This window comes from Quercus lobata, chromosome 6 (genome assembly GCF_001633185.2).
Source record: "Quercus lobata isolate SW786 chromosome 6, ValleyOak3.0 Primary Assembly, whole genome shotgun sequence".
NCBI classification, from domain to species: domain Eukaryota; kingdom Viridiplantae; phylum Streptophyta; class Magnoliopsida; order Fagales; family Fagaceae; genus Quercus; species Quercus lobata.
The window spans coordinates 3,508,963-3,527,228 of NC_044909.1; the positions used below are offsets into that span (position 1 = coordinate 3,508,963).

The window sequence follows — 18,266 nt, forward strand, 5'->3', positions numbered from 1 at the left end:
AAGGTGGTCCCAGGACCACCCTCACATACAAGTGGAGCCGCCACTGACCCCCACTTTAAATCTATTGTCATCTTGTGACCATCTCTTCAACATCCCAGTTAGAAGGATTCCACGCAATTGACAACTTTTTTTTTTATTAGAATTAAACTAAGAGCTTTGTAAATTGTAACCCAATTGGTATTTGCATATTTGATGTTTCTAATAGAGATATTTAAAATTTAAATCTCTCTTATTTATTGTAATAATTATTGAATTATTAAAAATATATATTAATTAAAATTAGATTTTTTTTCAAAATTTTATAACTTTTGAGACTTTCAAGTTTTAACCATGTATATTTTATATATATATATAAAGTTTTAAAATACCACAAATTTTACTACATAATATTTACAAACAAATATAGTAATGAATATGATCCATAGATATCATCAACATAACAAGTCAATGTAATCTTTTTAGCATTTCCCCTAAAATTGAATGTCAAAATTACACTTTTTTTGGCCCATTCTTGTTGAGGAAAAAAAAAAACCTAATCAACCAAACAAACCCAAAAACAGAGTTTCCCTCAGTTCAGACAGACATCCAAACAGCCTCTTTAAAAAAGTGACTGTCTTTGTTTGTGGAGGCGTGAATACGACCCATTTCCCAAAACCCAATTCTTCGCTCCCTTCACTTTTCAGTTCCCTCCACACTCTCACCACTTTCACTATCATTATATTTAATTTCTCTCTGTTTCAGTGACAACTCTTTGAACCAAACTAAGCATCAAGTACTTCCCCTCAAACCCAAAAAAAGTTTTCCCAAGGAAAAAAAAAAAAAAGGTACCCTTTTCTTTTGTCTTTGTTTTGAATTCTAGGGTTTCTGTGTGCTTGAAAATCTTTCTGGGTTTGAATTCAGGTTCTTTTCAACTTTATTATAAGTGGGTAAGGTCTTATTTTGTCTCAGATCTGTTACATTTTGTTTTAAAGTTTGCTTTTTTATGGTTGTTTTTCGTGGGTTTATGGTTGTTTCATGTTTGGAACTGTTATGTTTAATGCTATTTGTTGCCTAAGGACTGTTACATTTTGTTTTAAAGTTTGCTTCTTTTTTTTCTTCTTTTTTTTCCATGATTAATTTGACTTGTCTCGTTTCTGGGTATTGAGAATCACACATATGAGTTGGTATAACTTAGTTTGTATTTATTTTAAATATGTATGTATGTATTTTTATGTTTAATTTGAAATCAAGGTGGGAATGATAGGGTAGACAATAAATAGAGGAGTTTCACTTTAGTGGGGTTAAGGAGTCTTGTGTCTGGAAATGAAAAACTTGAGAATTGGGAACCATTGTGTCTGAACTTAAGTCTTTCTCAGTTATAAACTTTTGTGGAGGGAATTTTGATGCTGGTCTTAGCTCAAATTTGTTACTACACTTTGTTTACTATCCTTTAAACCAAGTGTGTGTGTGTGTGTGTATAAGGATGCTACAAAATTTACTACATAGACCTTACCAACTGATGTGCTACCAATCACAAAAAAGTAATTCGAAACATGTATTTGTTATGTTGTTGAAGTGACACCAATCACATTCATTATTTCATCAATTTGTAAGAATTTTGTAGTAAAGTCAGTAGTAGCTTTATCCTTTTCCTTATTGCCTTTGTTATTTGCTTGAAAATTGTTGTTGCACTGACTTGCTTTGAATTTAGAATCATTGGAGAAACACTTTTTCTGAAGTTCCTTGGAATTCTTCTGTCTTTTTAAATATTTTAAATAAATAAATAAATAATTCATTCTTCCTACTGATTTCTATTTTCAAATTATTTTTTTGGAGATTTAAATTAAGATGAATTTGTTGTTTGTTTCCATATATGACTCCTCCCCTAAAATTGCATTGTTCCAATTGAAAGAAAATGAACTTTTTTACCCTTCGAATTAGAAGAATTTTAAGTTTCAATCATTCAGTTCACTAGGTTTTCTTCTACAATGTAATAATGTTTTTATTGCTCAACGAATTTTCTGTTTCTTTCTCTTGCTGATAATAGTCATTTTTGTGTTGAGTCCATCATGATATCTTGGCTTTTATGAACGTCTTTGTAGTGCATTTTGTTGTTGAGAACCTTGCTTGTGTAGAGGATATCTGATCTCATACCATTGTTAGTCTAAGCTTCCACATGGTTGATCATTTTTGCATCACGGAGATTTTAAGACTTTACTTGTGTTGAGTCCCTCTTGCCAACATTTTGGTTGGACAGTAGCATGTTAGGAATTTTTGTTTTTAGTGACGATTAACAGCTTATCTTTCTTATCTTTTTTATTGGATGATGACTACAGGTCCTTTTAGCGGATTAGGACTTGGCTTGTGTCTTGTATCCCTTGAGAGTACCTTATATTACGTATTTGCTATCAATTAAACAGTTTAATATGTGGAAATTTTATACATCCATTTATACATCTATATGATCTACTGATGTTTATCACAGTAATTTTTGAGATCTGTTCATGTTTGCAGCTTGCATTTTTAGGTTCTATTGCAATGGAGGCCCCAACACTGAACTCAGAACGCAGGCAATTCTCAATTAAACTATGGCCTCCTAGCCCAAATACAAGGCAAACACTTGTGGTGCGGATGACGAACAATCTTGCCACTAACTCAATTTTTACCCAGAAGTATGGCTGTCTCAGCAAAGAAGAGGCTGAGGAGAATGCAAAACGAATTGAGGATGTGGCTTTTGCCACTGCAAACCAAAACTACGAAAAGGAGCCAGATGGTGATGGTGGTTCTGCAGTTCAGCTTTATGCCAAGGAGTGTAGCAAGCTCCTCCTGGAAGTTCTTAAAAGAGGCCCTAGAAGCAAGGCAGACACCACATCTGAGGAAACTTTCTTTGATATATCAAAGGGTCAACGAGCCTTTATTGAGGCAGAGGAGGCTGAGGAACTCCTAAGGCCACTGAAAAAGAAAGGAAATTCTTACACTAAAATATGCTTCAGCAATAGAAGTTTTGGTTTAGGAGCAGCCCGTGTTGCTGAGCCCATTCTGGTTTCCCTGAAGGATCAGTTAAAAGAAGTAGACCTGTCAGATTTCATCGCAGGAAGACCAGAGACAGAAGCTCTTGAAGTCATGAATATATTCTCAGCTGCACTGGAAGGTAGTGCTTTGAAGTCTCTGAATCTTTCAAACAATGCCTTGGGTGAGAAGGGCGTTAGGGCATTTGGGGCACTCCTGCATTCACAGGCTTGCTTGGAGGAGCTTTATTTAATGAATGATGGCATCTCTGAGGAAGCTGCTCGAGTGGTTTCTGAGTTAATTCCCTCCACAGACAAGCTAAGAGTCCTGCAATTTCATAATAACATGACAGGAGATGAGGGAGCACTTGCTATCTCTGAGGTTGTAAAGCGTTCTCCATTATTGGAGGACTTCCGTTGCTCCTCTACAAGGATAGGTTCTGAAGGGGGAGTTGCATTATCGAAAGCACTCGAAACTTGTACCCATTTGAAGAAGCTTGACCTGCGGGACAACATGTTTGGTGTGGAAGGTGGACTTGCCCTGAGTAAAGCTCTTTCCAAGCATTCAGATTTATCTGAGGTTTACCTGAGCTACCTGAACTTGGAAGACGAGGGTTCAATTGCCATACTGAAAGTTCTTAAGGAAACAACTCCTTCACTCGAAGTCTTGGAGATGGCGGGAAATGACATAACAGCTGAAGCTGCTCCAGTTATTGCTGCTTGTATTGCGGCAAAGCAAATCACCAAGTTGAACCTGGCTGAGAATGAACTTAAGGATGAAGGTGCAATCCAGATCAGCAAGGCATTAGAAGGTCATTCCCAATTAAAGGAAGTTGATTTTAGTGCCAACCTAGTAAGAAGGGCCGGGGCTCGGGTTTTGGCTCAGGTTGTGGTTCAGAAGCCCAAGTTTAAGTTGCTGAATATCAATGGGAATTTCATCTCTGATGAAGGCATTGATGAGATCCAGGATGTATTCAAGAAATGTCCTGACATGCTTGGGCCATTGGATGAGAATGACCCAGAAGGAAGGGAGGATGATGAAGAATCAGGTGAGGGTGAAGGTAATGAGGATGAACTTGAATCAAAACTGAAGAACCTGGAAGTTAACCAAGAGGATTAGAGGTTCACCTATGGAAGGTGTTTTCGTTTGGTTTCTGAACGAGTAGCCTATTGGAACATTAATAATTGTAGGACAGGACATTTTGGGTTTGCCTGTTTTGTTGAATCTACAGTCTGCATGAGCAGGCTGTGGCAATTTTTCAGAAGGATGATAGGTGCCATGATTAGTATCTATCTTTTCTCTATCAAATTTGCCTATTTGGAAACCTGCATAGGTTAGTCATCTAATGCAATAGCATATCTTGTAATGGATCTTGCTCTAATTGTAGCCTAAGACCATTTTCTCTGTTGTGATCAATTCTTGACGGTCAAGTTGCCTGACATCTTTCTCTTCTTTTGGACCTTTTAGTTTTTTTTGTTATGCATCCAGCTCTACTGGTGTGATATGCTTTATGAGGTTCTAAAATTCGTGTACTTCAATTGTGCTTGCTATACTTTACGATTGCTAGTGTGCACATATCATACCAAGTGAAGCTCACTTGAGAAGATGCCCCACTCTTCCCTCATAGCGCACTGTTCGAATTTTTTTGTTCCTTTTACTGCTTTTATATTTAAATGGAACTTTCATACGCATTACAATCTGAGAATATGTTTAATGGGAATAGGATGCCCATCTCCGTCTCATCTCCTCTTCAAGGCGGGGTAAAGTGTAAACTTGTGTGGAGTATGCTGGGGTTTGAGTGTTTGAGTTTGGAAGTTTTTGTTTGTCATCTCAGTTTTGACATATATATCTAATAGTTGAAACATAGTATTTATTGTTACTATGTTCTTGTTAAACTATATTAACATAGTATTTCAGTCTAGTTTGATTTATTTTTGTGATACTTTGGGATGAGAGGTTTTTCTAAAAAGACAGTTTTATTAACAATATTGGTAGATTTTTTATAAAATTATAATTTTCTTGTGTTATTAAAGTCTTGTATTTTTATTTCTAATGTAAATGATAGAATTACTTATTTCTGCTTTCTCATTCGAAACATGCAAAGGATGAATTATTTATAAGGAGTATTAGAAACAAATTCTAACAACAAATTACATTATTTACAAAATATCTCATTTTATATAATAATTTATTGTAAATTGCATTATCTTTCCTTGAAAGAAAAAAAGCAGGGGAAAAAACTTACAAAAAAAAATCGTCAAATATTCCCACGCATTGCACACATCTACAACTAGTTAATATAATAGAGATAAAAGGGAAAATGAAAGATGTTCATGAAAGTGTTAAAAAGAGTAAAAGCAAGTGTTTTGATTGTTCTTGAAAATATTATAGAATACGTAACAAAAAAATATATTATAAATATAATATAAATGAAATTAAGTTTTATATATATATATATATATATATATATATATACACAAGTTAAACAAATATTGAATAAAAGTATACATACAAATTCAGGGTTGAACATGCGAGATTGGTCTGTCTCATTAGATTAAGTCGAGATTGGTCCGTCTCTTTAGAGTAAGTCAAGTCAAGCGAGATGTGGAATTTTTGTCGTCCCTAATGGGCTAACCAAATGCCTACCATATCTTAGAAGAGATTTTCATCTTTCCCTCTAAAACATTCTCATATTAATATATAATGCTAAGAAAAAAAAAAATTAAAGTCTCATGGCATTCTCAATTATGTGTAGGAGCTTCTTAGCAATTCCAGGGACTTGAATGCATAAAAGAAAATTAAATTACGTATAATGCACATCTCATAAAATTTTGAAAATTCTAATTAATAAAATAAAATTATGAAGACATGTTTGAATTATCACATCTATCACTATCAGACCATTCTTGAATAGATTTTAATAGGCACAAGAGTCCAGCTTTAGTTTATTGATTTGCAACTAGCACTCGGGTCTCTTCTTCTCCTTTTTGCCCTAACTAACAGCAACTACAACCTCTTCGCTACCAATAATATCCTACTTTATCAACACACTGGTTCAGACCAAAGAGAACCAACAGTGCATTCCATTAATTGGGATAACTTCACATTACTGCTACTATGTGAGATGCTAAGAACACCAGTGACTAGAAACTGAGTGACCATAACCGCACCAGTTCAAATAATCATCTAAAGCTTGCTGCCCCAAAATTCCAGTAACTGAGCCAAACATCGTAGCCCAAGCTGGAGCCAGGTGTATAAAAACACCGGCAGCTAAAAATACAAGAGGTCCAGCTACTGATCTGAATATCGCATATCCATGTTTGAAATTATTTTTTAGTCATTTCAATCAAGTCCATCCACTTCCTCTTCCATTGGAATTCTGCCCTCTAGAATCAGACAATGTGCTCTGGACAACAAAGCTTGATCTCTTTTTCTTATGAGTATTCCATGTTAACAAATGCCCATTCCAGTTACTTCCTCCAGGACCCTGATATTCATGTTTCTCAGTATTTTCCTCTTCAGACTTTGGTCTCTTTGGGGCTGGGGCCAAAGCAAAGGTATCTTCATTTGTCATAGGCATGTTTTCATTCTCAAGCTCTAATACCTTTTCCTCTGCACCACCAATATTTCTAGTTGATGCATTGCCCTCGATTGCAAGATGATCTTTTCTCTTTCTTTTACCAGAAAGCCTTAACATGTCTTCTCCATTTTCCACAGCCTTCATCCACTGTAAATCACTCAGAGTATCAGCATAAACCACCTCCTTTCTTTTCCGCTTTCCCATGGCACCACTACCATCAACACCTGGGGCCTCATCTTCCTTAATTTCAGGTGCAGAATATGCCCACTCAGGTACTTCGTGTTCTTCCATAAGACGAGATCTGTATTTCTCCTTTTGTCTTCTCTCCTCATCCATTTTCTCAAAAAGCCAGAATTCATCATCTGATCGGGCAGCGAGGCGGTTGATTTCTCTCTCACTTGGCACATCTGTCCCAAGTGAACTTGTTCCTCTACGCATGATTTGCTCTAACATCTGCCTGCTGTCCTGAGCTGTATACAGAAAGATGTGCCATGTTAACACAATCTTCAGTAAGAAAGAATGGGCAGACATTTATATTAAGCAAGCAACAAATCTGCCTGTTGCAGTCCTTAACGAGATAAGGAGTGGCACATATGTAAATGACATTTAAACCCTAACCCCATAAAATTTTCACCAGAATATAGAAAAGGTATTCATGACATAAGTGGCAACTTTTGTGGCAGTGATGCCCACCAATTTCTCCCAGAATGATAAAGATATATTACTGCCCAAAGTCTGAAAAAGTGAACAGGAAAAAATAATGGATTTTTTTATAAGCAAGTTCACAATATGAAATATTATTCATCTTTCCAAAATATTTCTTGATTCTAAAATGGCATGAGTATAAACAAAGAGGCATAGTAGGGAAATCTTCAATAAATGCCCTTAACTTCATAATATATAGTTTTTGAGATGGAGGGAGTGACAATATTATGACATTGCATGAAATTCAAGTACAACAAACCTGTGGAAGTTGTATTGAAAAGTCCTGCCTGGATCACCTTGGCATCAATGCCCATCTTCTGTTTTGCACGCTCCAAGATTGCCTCTTCAACTGATCCAACAGTAATTAACACAAATACTCTAACTTCCTTTTTCTGTCCAATACGATGGGCCCGATCTTCTGCCTGTTGATCCATTTGAGGGTTCCAGTCAATGTCAAAAAGTATTACAGTATCTGCTGTTTGTAAGTTCAATCCAAGACCTCCAGCACGAGTGCTCAAGAGGAACATGAAGTAAGGAGAGCCTGGAGCATTGAATTGGTCTACTAGAGATCCTCTACTCTCAGTTTTGGTGTTACCATCCAGTCTAAGATACTTATAATTGTGAAGTTGCAGATAAATTTCTAAAATGTCAAGGAGACGAGTCATTTGTGAGAAAAGCAGAACTCTATGCCCCGATCTGTGAAGTTTTGGCAGTAAACGATCAAGAAGTTCAAATTTCCCAGATGCTCTGGCTATCTCCTCCTTGCGCCACATATTATAATCTCCCGCAACAAAAAGGTATGGATGGTTACAACACTTCCTGAGCTGCATTGTCAGGTTCTGTAGACCTTTTGATTTCCCAGCACCTGCAAATCTTCTATATTAGTGAACAGGTGGTGACTTTTGCGGAGTTTAAAATTTAAAACTATACCTTCAGATGAAAGAGACGAATAAATAAACATGAAAGTAAAAATCCACTGTTACCAAAAAGAATATAAAACTACCCCACAGTGTTTCTCTCTAAAAAAATTGTAGATTGAGCTTTTAATCCATGGGACGGCAATATTAATTGCCGTTTGCTTCGTGAAATGAGGTGGTAACTGTTTATTTAGCATTTTGAGAAAAATAAAATAAAATAAATTTACTTTTGGGAGCAAAAATGTAGAAGCGATTTTCAGTTCTCAAAATGTTTAAAACTAAAAAAGGCGGGGGGGTGGGCGGCGGGGACACTTGGTTTTGATTACAAAAGGGAAGGTCTTGGGGAGGGAGATATAACATTAAACCTTCAGCGTTTTTGCTGAATTGGTCACTGTAGAAAATAAACCTAACATAGGTGTGCATGATAGCCCTAGACTTCTAACAATGCATAAAATATGGCTAGATACTAAGGTGGAATAACTAAGAAATACCCCCTCCGTATTTTTGTCCAGTTTAGATATCCCATTTTTAACGGAAAATCATTTAATACCTCATCTTTCAAATGAGAACAATGAATAAGTTTTCCAAACTACCCTCCTTAATTTATATGGGGTATTGACTTTTCAAATAAAGTAAAGGATAAATTGAGAAAGTTATCAATCTTTATTGACTTTTCAAATAGAACGATATTTTGGCACATCACAAAATAGATTGAGGCCCAACAATATGACACGAAGCAAGAAATTTTTTTTTGAAATGCCCACCCAAGTTAGCACTTCTCCAAATCAGAAGCATTTTGAGGAACAATTAGTGTTTTTTTTTGGTTTTGTGTGTGGGTGGGGGGGGGGTGGTATTTAAATGTAGTATGGAATGTTCAAATGCATATGCATTGCATGCAGGTTTGGAAGCTACAAACCATTATCTAGCCCAACTCTGCCCACATCTGTAATTTGTTGATAATATGCTTTCTGCCAAGCTGACGTATCGCATTTCAAAATGACCTGGGATTTCCCAGGAAGGTATTTCTCCACCTCATCCTTTTTCCTCCTCAATATGAAAGGTCTTATAACCTAAGAATCACAGAAGTATTTTAACAAGAATGTCCAGAAAAAATAAAATAATATACAAATTAGGAGACAATACCGACTTGATGCAGACGACGAATGATCAGTAGCTCTTCTTCATCTGTAAGAGAAACATCACCCTTACCCTTAAAGGGTGCATTAAACCACTCCTCGAAATTCTGAACTGAATTGAAAATGTGCGGCAGAAGAAAATTAAGCAGGGCCCACAATTCCTGCAAACTATTCTGTATTGGGGTACCCGTTAACAGAAGCCTCCGTTGTATCTGATAGCTGCTACACGAAGAAATTTACTTAAAGAAGCATTCTCAATTTTTAAATTTTATCAAAAACTCCCAAAAAAATCAGCAGCATTTATCCAAAATATCTAATAAATAAAATGAGAAAATCAGTCATAATCATCCTGGTACCAAAAGGATTATTGTAATAATTTCCACAAGAATTATACACAGCATAGCTAGGTTAACACCAGAGCTAAGAGTGAAAGCTTAAGAGTAGCAACTTTTGATGGATTGTATAGTTTAGAAACTATAATATTATTATAAATCTCAAATGTCGACCCCAAATTTCGGGACTAAGACTTTGTTGTTGTTGTTGTGAAGTGCAAATTTCTTGAGACTCCATGCATCTATGCATTTTACTTCTCAAAAAGACTTCATTTAAAACCAGAACAAGTGGATCTTTCATTCAAGAATAGTGAGAAATCAGAACTAACAATGCCATCATTCCCATTTCGGGTAGGGTTCCAAATAATTACCACTCAAGACAATTATGGCTGATATGAGCACTTGATCATTTATTTATTTTAATTATTGGGTTAGGCTCACAAATGTTCTTTCTAGTTTCAGAGAAATCAAAATTACAAAGTAAATATCTATATAACATTAGAAGTGAATTCCACACCATATTAATGAATTGCGAAAGTTAATAAACATCATCACATAACCATAAAACTAGGATAAGAGATATAAGTTAAAATTGGCCAAATGGCTCCATAAGCAATAAGTGGAGGGTGAAGTCACTAGTTAAACCCTGTTTGGGTGGATGAGTTACATTTACCTTTTTTTTTTTCTTGAAGAATTCACACAACATATACATATTAAACATCACAAGAAGCTCAGTCACATACCCTGAGACAAGAGTCTTTGCAAGAACGCTTTCATGATTCTTTAACCGATGCCCTTCATCAACAATCATGTAGTACCAGTGAATTTTCTTTAGAAATGCCTTATCTCTCATGATAAGATCGTAGTGTGTGATCAACACATTAAATTTGCCCTCCCCTGATAACTTTTCCCTCATTGCCTTTCTCTCTTCTTGACGTCCATCATAAAGAAAAGCTGCAATACTGGTTCAGAAAGAAAATTGAAGAGTGATTTCAAAGTAACCTCTCTCTAACACACACACACGCACACAGATGTAGGTTTCAAAGAATTCTTTTTGCATACCTAGGAGCCCACATTGAGAATTCATAACTCCAATTTGGTAATACAGCCTTTGGAGCCACTATCAAGTGGGGCCCAGCCACACCCTTGCTCTCCATGAGATATGCTATCAATGAAATGGTTTGTATTGTCTTCCCCAGACCCATCTCATCAGCTAAAATTCCATTTAAGTTGTTATTGAACAATGAAACCATCCACTGAAGCCCCTCTACCTGGTATGGTCTTAGCTCTCCACCTTGAAGCATGGCTGGCTGCTCAGTTACCTGTACAACTTAAATTCAGTTAGATTCACTGATTCCATTATAAGTGATGTTTTCAGTTTTTTTTTTCCCCCAAAAACTGTAACAGAGATTTCAAGTATTAGCAACAAAAAAAAAAATTGCATGGAATTTGCATATATTATTTTTGAAACATCAAGCATTCTTATATAAAATGGAGCACTTGTCAAGCATTTAGCAATCTTAAGACCGTTACTTATGCTTTAATTATAGGAGTTCAACACAATCATACACTTTTTGGGGTAAGTAAACATACATCCATACACAGATAGAAAAGAAAAGGGATTGAAGCAATGTACGTCATGCAGTCCACACTTGAAACAGCTCCAAGCAGAGATTATTAGGCCCTCTATGTTGGAATCTGTTCAAACCTATGCCCCACCCATCAAATCTATAGAGATTTTAGAACACACACACGCAACAACAACAACAAATCATAAAAAAAAATACAAAACTAACCATACAATGATGCAGGAGGCACAAAGAGATATATATTTAAATTTAGTCTTATTTAATTTTGAAGTCAGTTGTATTTTATTTTAGGTCTAAGTACTTAATTAGGTTTATTAGTATTTTTATTTAAACTCAAAGGTATTTTTGTAATTGAATAATTTGGATTTCCCAAGTCAATTAGAATTTGGATTTTCCTATGTTAGTTAGAAATGGGGTGTAGTAGTTTATCTAAGGACAATAATGTACTCCTATGGAGGAGGATTATTTTGATGATGAATGCAATTTCTTGAAATTGTTCCAATTGTCTGGTGCTAACTCCAACCAACCCTAGGTATTGATCCCTAGAGGTTTACTCCTTCTTGATGTTGAGTCCAAGCAAGTTTAGGTGTTGGCTCCTTGGTTATCTATCCTTTATTTCTTGCCTTTAATTTTCATGTTGCATTTTTCTAATTTGTACCACATTATACAAGTTTGATAACATAAAATATTAGGGTTCCCAAATTTTGGGAGAGTAGATGAGTCTGGGAGACTTCCAAGAGGCAACAGCCAAAGAAGTTTCAAAGTTGAAACTCCTCACTAGAAGAGTGATATAAACCATTGCACAAGTAACATATGGCGTTGTTATCTTGTCAAAAATTACATAAAGGCTTTATTGCACATTCAGATTGCAACCACTAATTAATTTATCATTCCCCATGAATGTTTGGCAGTCTATATATTTTATGCACTAGCCCAACAATTAAAGTGCAAATCCATTTGATAGAGCAAAGAGGGGGTTTCAAACATAGAACCTTGCGCTAAAATAGCTTTGCACTAAGTAATATGATGCAGAAAATTAGGTTTTATCCTTTACCTTTTCTTGAATTGAATGGATGGCTGAGTGATACTGCCTCTGACCTTCAAGCAAATCACTAGTTTCACTGTTGCCATTAGAATCAATGATGTCCATCTCTTCCTCAGGAAGTAAATCTTGAGGAGTTCCATTGTTTGAAGCATCCAATTCAGGAAAATCAGCTTCTGAGTCGTTCAAGGCCTCTATGTCATCTGAATGTTTAGCGTCTTTCTGACGTTTAACAGCAGCTCCCAAATTTACAAGAAGTTTATTTGTTTCTTCAAGCAGCATTGTCAATCGTTCATTTTTGCTCTCTTTTACCATTCTCATGTATGCTTCTTGATCATCGGACTTCAAGGCTTGGAACCTCAATTTCTCTGCCCGTGTAGCACGTTGCCTTAGCCTTTGATGCCATTGCTGCCAAAATTCTTATCAGTGGTATTTTCAGTAAATGCTATAATAGCAATATTATACATTTCAATTTTGCTTATGATCTTTGCTCTAAGTGATAACTGATTACTCAGCCAGCAAAAAGTAACAATAATTTTCTCTCTATCTCTAAAAAAACTTTCACCTTCTGAAGCGAATCTCAGAAGATTGCAGTAACTTGTTTCTTACTAGCATTCTTCATCAAGAGAAGATGTAAAACAAAACAAAAAATTGTTTAAAAGATAATTAAAAAATTGATATATATATATATATATATATATAGAGAGAGAGAGAGAGAGAGAGAGAGAGAGAATCTCTTTATTAGCTTGATATATAGATTATCTAGTAACTGCTGTGACATTGTTACAAACAGGATTGGATTACAAAATTCAGTTATACTCTGGTTGCAAAGTATAAAACAAAAAATAAAGGTTTGAATTACCATTCATTTTAATCTGAAATGCCTTCTGAAACAAGGACAAAACCCCTAGCAACAAAGGATGTTTTAAAGTTGCATATCAAATAGCTAGGGTCATAAAGCATTATTGTAAATTCACTGGAGTAGTTCCTGAGACCAATGGGAAGCCTGCTTTCGACTAACCATATTTGTTTGTTTTCTTTTTTTCTCTTTTTTTCACCCCTCTTTTTAAAATATTTCCCCAGACCTTTCCCACAATGTTTTCATCTCTATATCCCATTTTAAGTAGGCATAAAATGTAAAAATGAACAAATAGAGGAAAGACATGTAGCATACCATGATCCCATCATTCCTTTGTCTCCGGCGTTTCATAGAATTTTGAATTTGCAATTGGAATTCGCGCACTGCATTGAGTACTTCCGCAAAAAATTTTCTCTTTCTAGTTTCAATATAATTCTTCTCCTCCTCTTCCAACCTTGACAATCTCTGCATCAAAGGTTTTAACCATATCAGCTGTGTCTAGGGACAGAGTACTCTTTCTCTACACTTCAATGATCCATATTTGGATCTTTTTATCTATATAACTCGTTTATAAAAATCATACTATAATTTAAACACATGACGATAAGACTCACTGATAAGTGGCCCTTTCTAAGAGTTTCTCAGGCCGAAACTTGACCAGGTATAAATAATTTTAACCTTTTATCATTGTTATACAGTATTCATTTTGTTTTCTTTTCTTTTTTTCAAGTAATCCATAAACTAATAAAATACCTCAGCATCCCGTTTCTTCCTGAATTGGTCGTCAGCATCCATGGCAAAAGCATCTCCGACACCATAAAGTGGACGACGCAGTCGCATCATGCCCCAGTCAAATAATTGCTTGTCAGGTTCTGCACAGTTCACACGAAGCCAGTACTCTGAACTCACCTCAGATCGAACCTTGCTTTGCAATTCTGCCAGCTGCCGGGGAAAAAGGTAGTCACCAACAAGGAACATCTCTTAGCATCAGAAGTAACAAGTAGTAAAACACATTCAACTATAACCATCACTAGGAGAACTCCCTTACCACCATTTTAAAATAAAATCCAATAAGCAACATAGAAATTGGCATTTGTAAAATCATCGACTAATTAACAGAGGCCACATTTGGTTATTTCTTCATGGGCAACAGTTCTCAAATTTCTCAATGAAACAACTCTCAGAAATCAGAATTAGTTTCTTTTGTTTTTGGGTAAGGACCAAGGAAAACCGATCCTCTCTCTGAAGAACCAATCTTTGTAACCCAACATAACAAGTTGCTTCAAAAAGAATCATTTCAAGGAAGTATAACCAAATGCAGCCTTACCTTTATTTGACAACTGCCATCCTCCGTTCAATGTTTAAGCATTTGTTATAATTTAGGGTATCAAGTTTACCTTTAGCCCATATAGTTCAAGCAAGCACTTTGTCTGCAGGTCCTCACCTCTATTTGAAGGCAATACTGGTTCAAGAAATAAATGCATAAGTAATCCTTTTTTTTAATAAGTAAAAATTCTTCAATGAAAGTTAAACAAAAGTGATCCACAAGTACATAGGCAGTGGACTAGGGTTACATAAGTAATCCATTTTGAAAGATCAAAAACTTGATATTAGTAACAATTAATTTGTAAAAAGATAAAAAAGAACCACTTTGAGGGAGAGAGGGGGAGGAGATCTCAAAGCAGTTTAGTCTACCAATACCTTAGAGAAAGCCTCCAGACATTTTCCAATCAGTACACTACATGTAGATCAAGAAATGAAATATAAAGGTGGTAAATCCATGTCAACAAGGTCTAGCAGCAGCTCCAAATTTTAATCCAACAACCACCACCATCTTTACTTCAATCACATATCCCTGTTCCCCCCACATTTTTTTTTTCCACCAGACAAGAACCAACCATAGATCTAGCTAATCTCCACATCCTTATTGTACCCATATCCTACATTGCAACAACTACTCTAGAATATGGTTGACAGCAAATAAAAATAACCATAAATGATAACCAATTAATTAGATAGTGGAACTTGCCAAAGCTATTCTTCCATAGATCTTTGATATTTAAAAGCAGCCAAATGCCGTAAGAATGAAATTATCAATAAAATAAATAATCTATCAGCTCTACTACTTAAAAGATAAAAAGGACCATCAGAATATAGTGAATGCAAAGATATTTAAATATCATGCACCAAAAATATGATACACAAGGTGAAGGTTCCTTATAAAATTAATAACCTTCAAGCTCTGTCAATCGATGCTGAATGTGACTCTGATAACGATTTTCCCGTAATGCAGTCAATCCAAAACCTGACATGCAATTTGGACGTTGCTCCAACAGTGCATCCTCAAAGTTGTCTAACAGATCCCCTTTAGGACTACCATGATCTTCCTGCATAATAACATCAAGTTGATATTGTAAGAAACAAAATCAGAAAGACAAGTTAATCATACTGGGACACACATGGCAGTTAGCAGCAAATACTAAAATAGTTCAGTCAAATCTCAAGAGGGAAAAAGATTGCACGGCTGAGTCAACATTGGTGAGATATGTATAAATACATGAAAGAAATATTCAATTTGTTAGGTTTCAGGTCACAAAAAGCTCCATAGCAATATGACTTTAAGCAAGACTTATTCAATAACAACATCAACATATTATTTAAAAATAAACGCTACTTGCATAGTAAATAAGATTCACTAAACACACCTATCAAACAAAAAAAAAAAAACTAAACACATCCATTGATAAATTAAACCCAGAATCTATATACCATATATTCTGTTACTATCATGATTCATGAATAGACTAATCCAACAAACTGCAAAAATCATAATTTGCTTAAAACATGTTGATAGATCCACACGTCATATGAAATACTTAATCCTTTGACTGCTTATTACCAACATATGGAGGTATGTGACGTATGTCATACAAAGAGTTTCAAATAGAAGTGTAATAAATGTCTGGTCATAGCTCTACATGAGATAAACTTTAAAAACATATAGAACAGATTCCCCTATTCCGTAACATCATAAATAAAGCTAGATTGAATTACCCCTTTTGTCTTTAACCTTTGCTAACCTTTGCCCCATGTTTCAAAATTGTTCCTAACCTTCAAATATTTCAGTTTAGTCCTTAACCTTTAAAAAATGTGTCAAAACGGTCACTGCTATCAACTAATGAATGGAAAAATATGACTTGGCAAATGGAAACACTAAGATCAAACACTTTTAAGTTACACATGCACCCATTGGGTCTTGAACCTACGACCTCACTCTCCGCCTAGCACTTATAAAGGGCGGAGGTGCCAGTTGAGGTAGAGCTCATTGGCAACACTGACAGCTAGTTTTATTCAGCTGAAAGCAAAAAAATTCAAAGCATACCTTCAATGCCTTGAAAATTGCCTTTTTTTAAAGTGAATCAAGAGCAAAGAAAACCAACCAAAAATCAGAGAAGTACAGCCTTCTCCACATAGCCACTTAATCTGAACATCATTACTCTATCAAACCACAAAAAAAAAAAAAAAAAAAAAAAAAAAAAAGACCCAAAAAGATAATGAAAACAAAAAATAGCCAAACTTTAATCCAATACAACTATTGTAGGATTTTTGTAGGCAAGTAGTAACATTACACTACTAAAATTCTAAATTTCCACACACACGACACACCCATTGTAAACACTCAAAAAGAAACCAACAAAACAATCCCTTCAACCCTAGACAAACCTAATCTCACAAATTTCCCTCAGCTCATAAACTCCATTACAAAACAATCACACACACACACACAAACAGGAAAAATCCAAAAAAAAAAAAAAAACCAGCAATAACACAAACAAAAATCCCAACCCTAAACCTAAACCCTAATCCCACAAAACTCCTTCAAATGAACTCAAAGAAAAGCCCCCAACACCCAAACACAAAGCCATTCAACCACATAAAAACACAAACACATACTCAAACCAACAACAAAAACCCTAATTCACCACTCCCACACACAAAATCCCCAACCCTAACCCCTTCAACAGACAAACCTAATCTCACAAATTTCCCTCAGCTCATAAACTCCATTACAAAACAATCACACACACACACACAAACAGGAAAAATCCAAAAAAAAAAAAAAAACCAGCAATAACACAAACAAAAATCCCAACCCTAAACCTAAACCCTAATCCCACAAAACTCCTTCAAATGAACTCAAAGAAAAGCCCCCAACACCCAAACACAAAGCCATTCAACCACATAAAAACACAAACACATACTCAAACCAACAACAAAAACCCTAATTCACCACTCCCACACACAAAATCCCCAACCCTAACCCCTCCAAACCACGCAAAATCCCAACCCTCACAAAAAACACCAAAAACCAAGAAACAAGAGCACAAAAAAACCAAACAACATCGCAAAACGAACCCATACCAAAACCTTGCTCGCAACGGATCCGGATTCAGCAGCAGCAGCAGCACCGCCGACGCCGCCGTTTCGTGCCTCAACGGCGTCGGCGTGTTCGGGGGAGGAACAGATGGAGGAAACGGCGTCGTAGAGGTCAGGAGGGAGCGGGAGGTTGCGAGAGACGAGGTTGAGAGCGCAGATCAGAGACTTGGTGCTGCGGACATGGTCAGGGTCGAGCCAGGGCTCGTGGCCTTGGGTCTGAGCCTGGCTCTCGAGCTGAGCCATGGCGGGAGCGCCCCCCAACGGTCCCTTTTTTTTGCTCTCTTCTTTGTGCGTTAACGGATATTTGAAAAATTGTTAGTGCCAACAAATTCTAATCTTTTTGTTACTTCTGTCTCTGTGGGTTTATAATTTCGCTTCTCTCTCTCTTTTTTTTTTTTTTTTTTTTTTTGCCCTATATATTTTTTTTCTTTTTTTTCTTTTGGGTTCGAAGAAAATAAAAAAAAATAGAATGGTTTGGGTCTCTTTCTCTCTCTATCTCTCTCTTCGGCGCTCTTTAGGTGAAGCAGAGAGGGATGGGTTCGCTTTTATATTTTTGTTTTGTGACCAAACACGGCTTTATTTTTTGTGGAATGACGAAATTGCCCCTGCAAATATCGCTAGATCCTTTTGGGCCGCTTGGGCCTTTGGTGCACCGCTGTACTTTTTTTTTTTTTTTTTTTT

General features: G+C 35.9%; 2 protein-coding genes across 5 annotated transcripts; one reads left to right on the top strand and one right to left on the bottom strand.

The window, feature by feature from the left end:
- The first annotated feature begins 543 nt into the window (after positions 1 to 543).
- Positions 544 to 4,512, top strand: LOC115994661 (RAN GTPase-activating protein 2). 3 transcript variants are annotated; one of them, XM_031118879.1, is made up of 2 exons: positions 544 to 823; positions 2,492 to 4,512. In XM_031118879.1, the coding sequence occupies exon 2, from the start codon at positions 2,518 to 2,520 to the stop codon at positions 4,105 to 4,107; it is 1,590 nt and encodes a 529-aa protein (XP_030974739.1). In that variant the 5' UTR covers positions 544 to 823; positions 2,492 to 2,517; the 3' UTR covers positions 4,108 to 4,512. The 3 variants fall into 3 exon arrangements, with proteins under 3 accessions (XP_030974739.1, XP_030974738.1, XP_030974737.1); XM_031118878.1 differs by lacking the exon at positions 544 to 823 and adding an exon at positions 831 to 926 and having other exon boundaries at positions 2,494 to 4,512; XM_031118877.1 differs by lacking the exon at positions 544 to 823 and adding an exon at positions 1,829 to 2,377 and having other exon boundaries at positions 2,494 to 4,512.
- A 1,295-nt stretch (positions 4,513 to 5,807) lies between these two features.
- On the bottom strand, positions 5,808 to 17,984 carry LOC115994058 (probable ATP-dependent DNA helicase CHR12). Of its 2 annotated transcripts, none has more exons than XM_031118076.1 (12): positions 17,571 to 17,984; positions 15,382 to 15,535; positions 14,546 to 14,610; positions 13,902 to 14,090; positions 13,464 to 13,613; positions 12,302 to 12,697; positions 10,721 to 10,980; positions 10,402 to 10,620; positions 9,338 to 9,545; positions 9,107 to 9,260; positions 7,533 to 8,138; positions 5,808 to 7,038 (listed from the first exon to the last, which is right to left on the bottom strand). In XM_031118076.1, the coding sequence occupies exons 1-12, from the start codon at positions 17,826 to 17,828 to the stop codon at positions 6,335 to 6,337; spliced, it is 3,363 nt and encodes a 1,120-aa protein (XP_030973936.1). In that variant the 5' UTR covers positions 17,829 to 17,984; the 3' UTR covers positions 5,808 to 6,334. The 2 variants fall into 2 exon arrangements, with proteins under 2 accessions (XP_030973936.1, XP_030973935.1); XM_031118075.1 differs by having other exon boundaries at positions 9,338 to 9,548.
- Positions 17,985 to 18,266: the final 282 nt, after the last annotated feature.

Coding starts and splice junctions, on each gene's coding strand:
- LOC115994661 (XM_031118877.1), top strand. CDS start 2,303: ATGATGACTACAGGTCCTTTTAGCGGATTAGGACTTGGCTTGTGTCTT. Junction 2,378..2,493: donor TTGAGAGTACCTTATATTAC/GTATTTGCTATC, acceptor TCATGTTTGCAG/CTTGCATTTTTAGGTTCTAT.
- LOC115994058 (XM_031118075.1), bottom strand. CDS start 17,828: ATGGCTCAGCTCGAGAGCCAGGCTCAGACCCAAGGCCACGAGCCCTGG. Junction 13,614..13,901: donor GGAAGAAACGGGATGCTGAG/GTATTTTATTAG, acceptor CCTTTGATGCAG/AGATTGTCAAGGTTGGAAGA. Junction 8,139..9,106: donor CAGAGTTGGGCTAGATAATG/GTTTGTAGCTTC, acceptor GAAGATTTGCAG/GTGCTGGGAAATCAAAAGGT.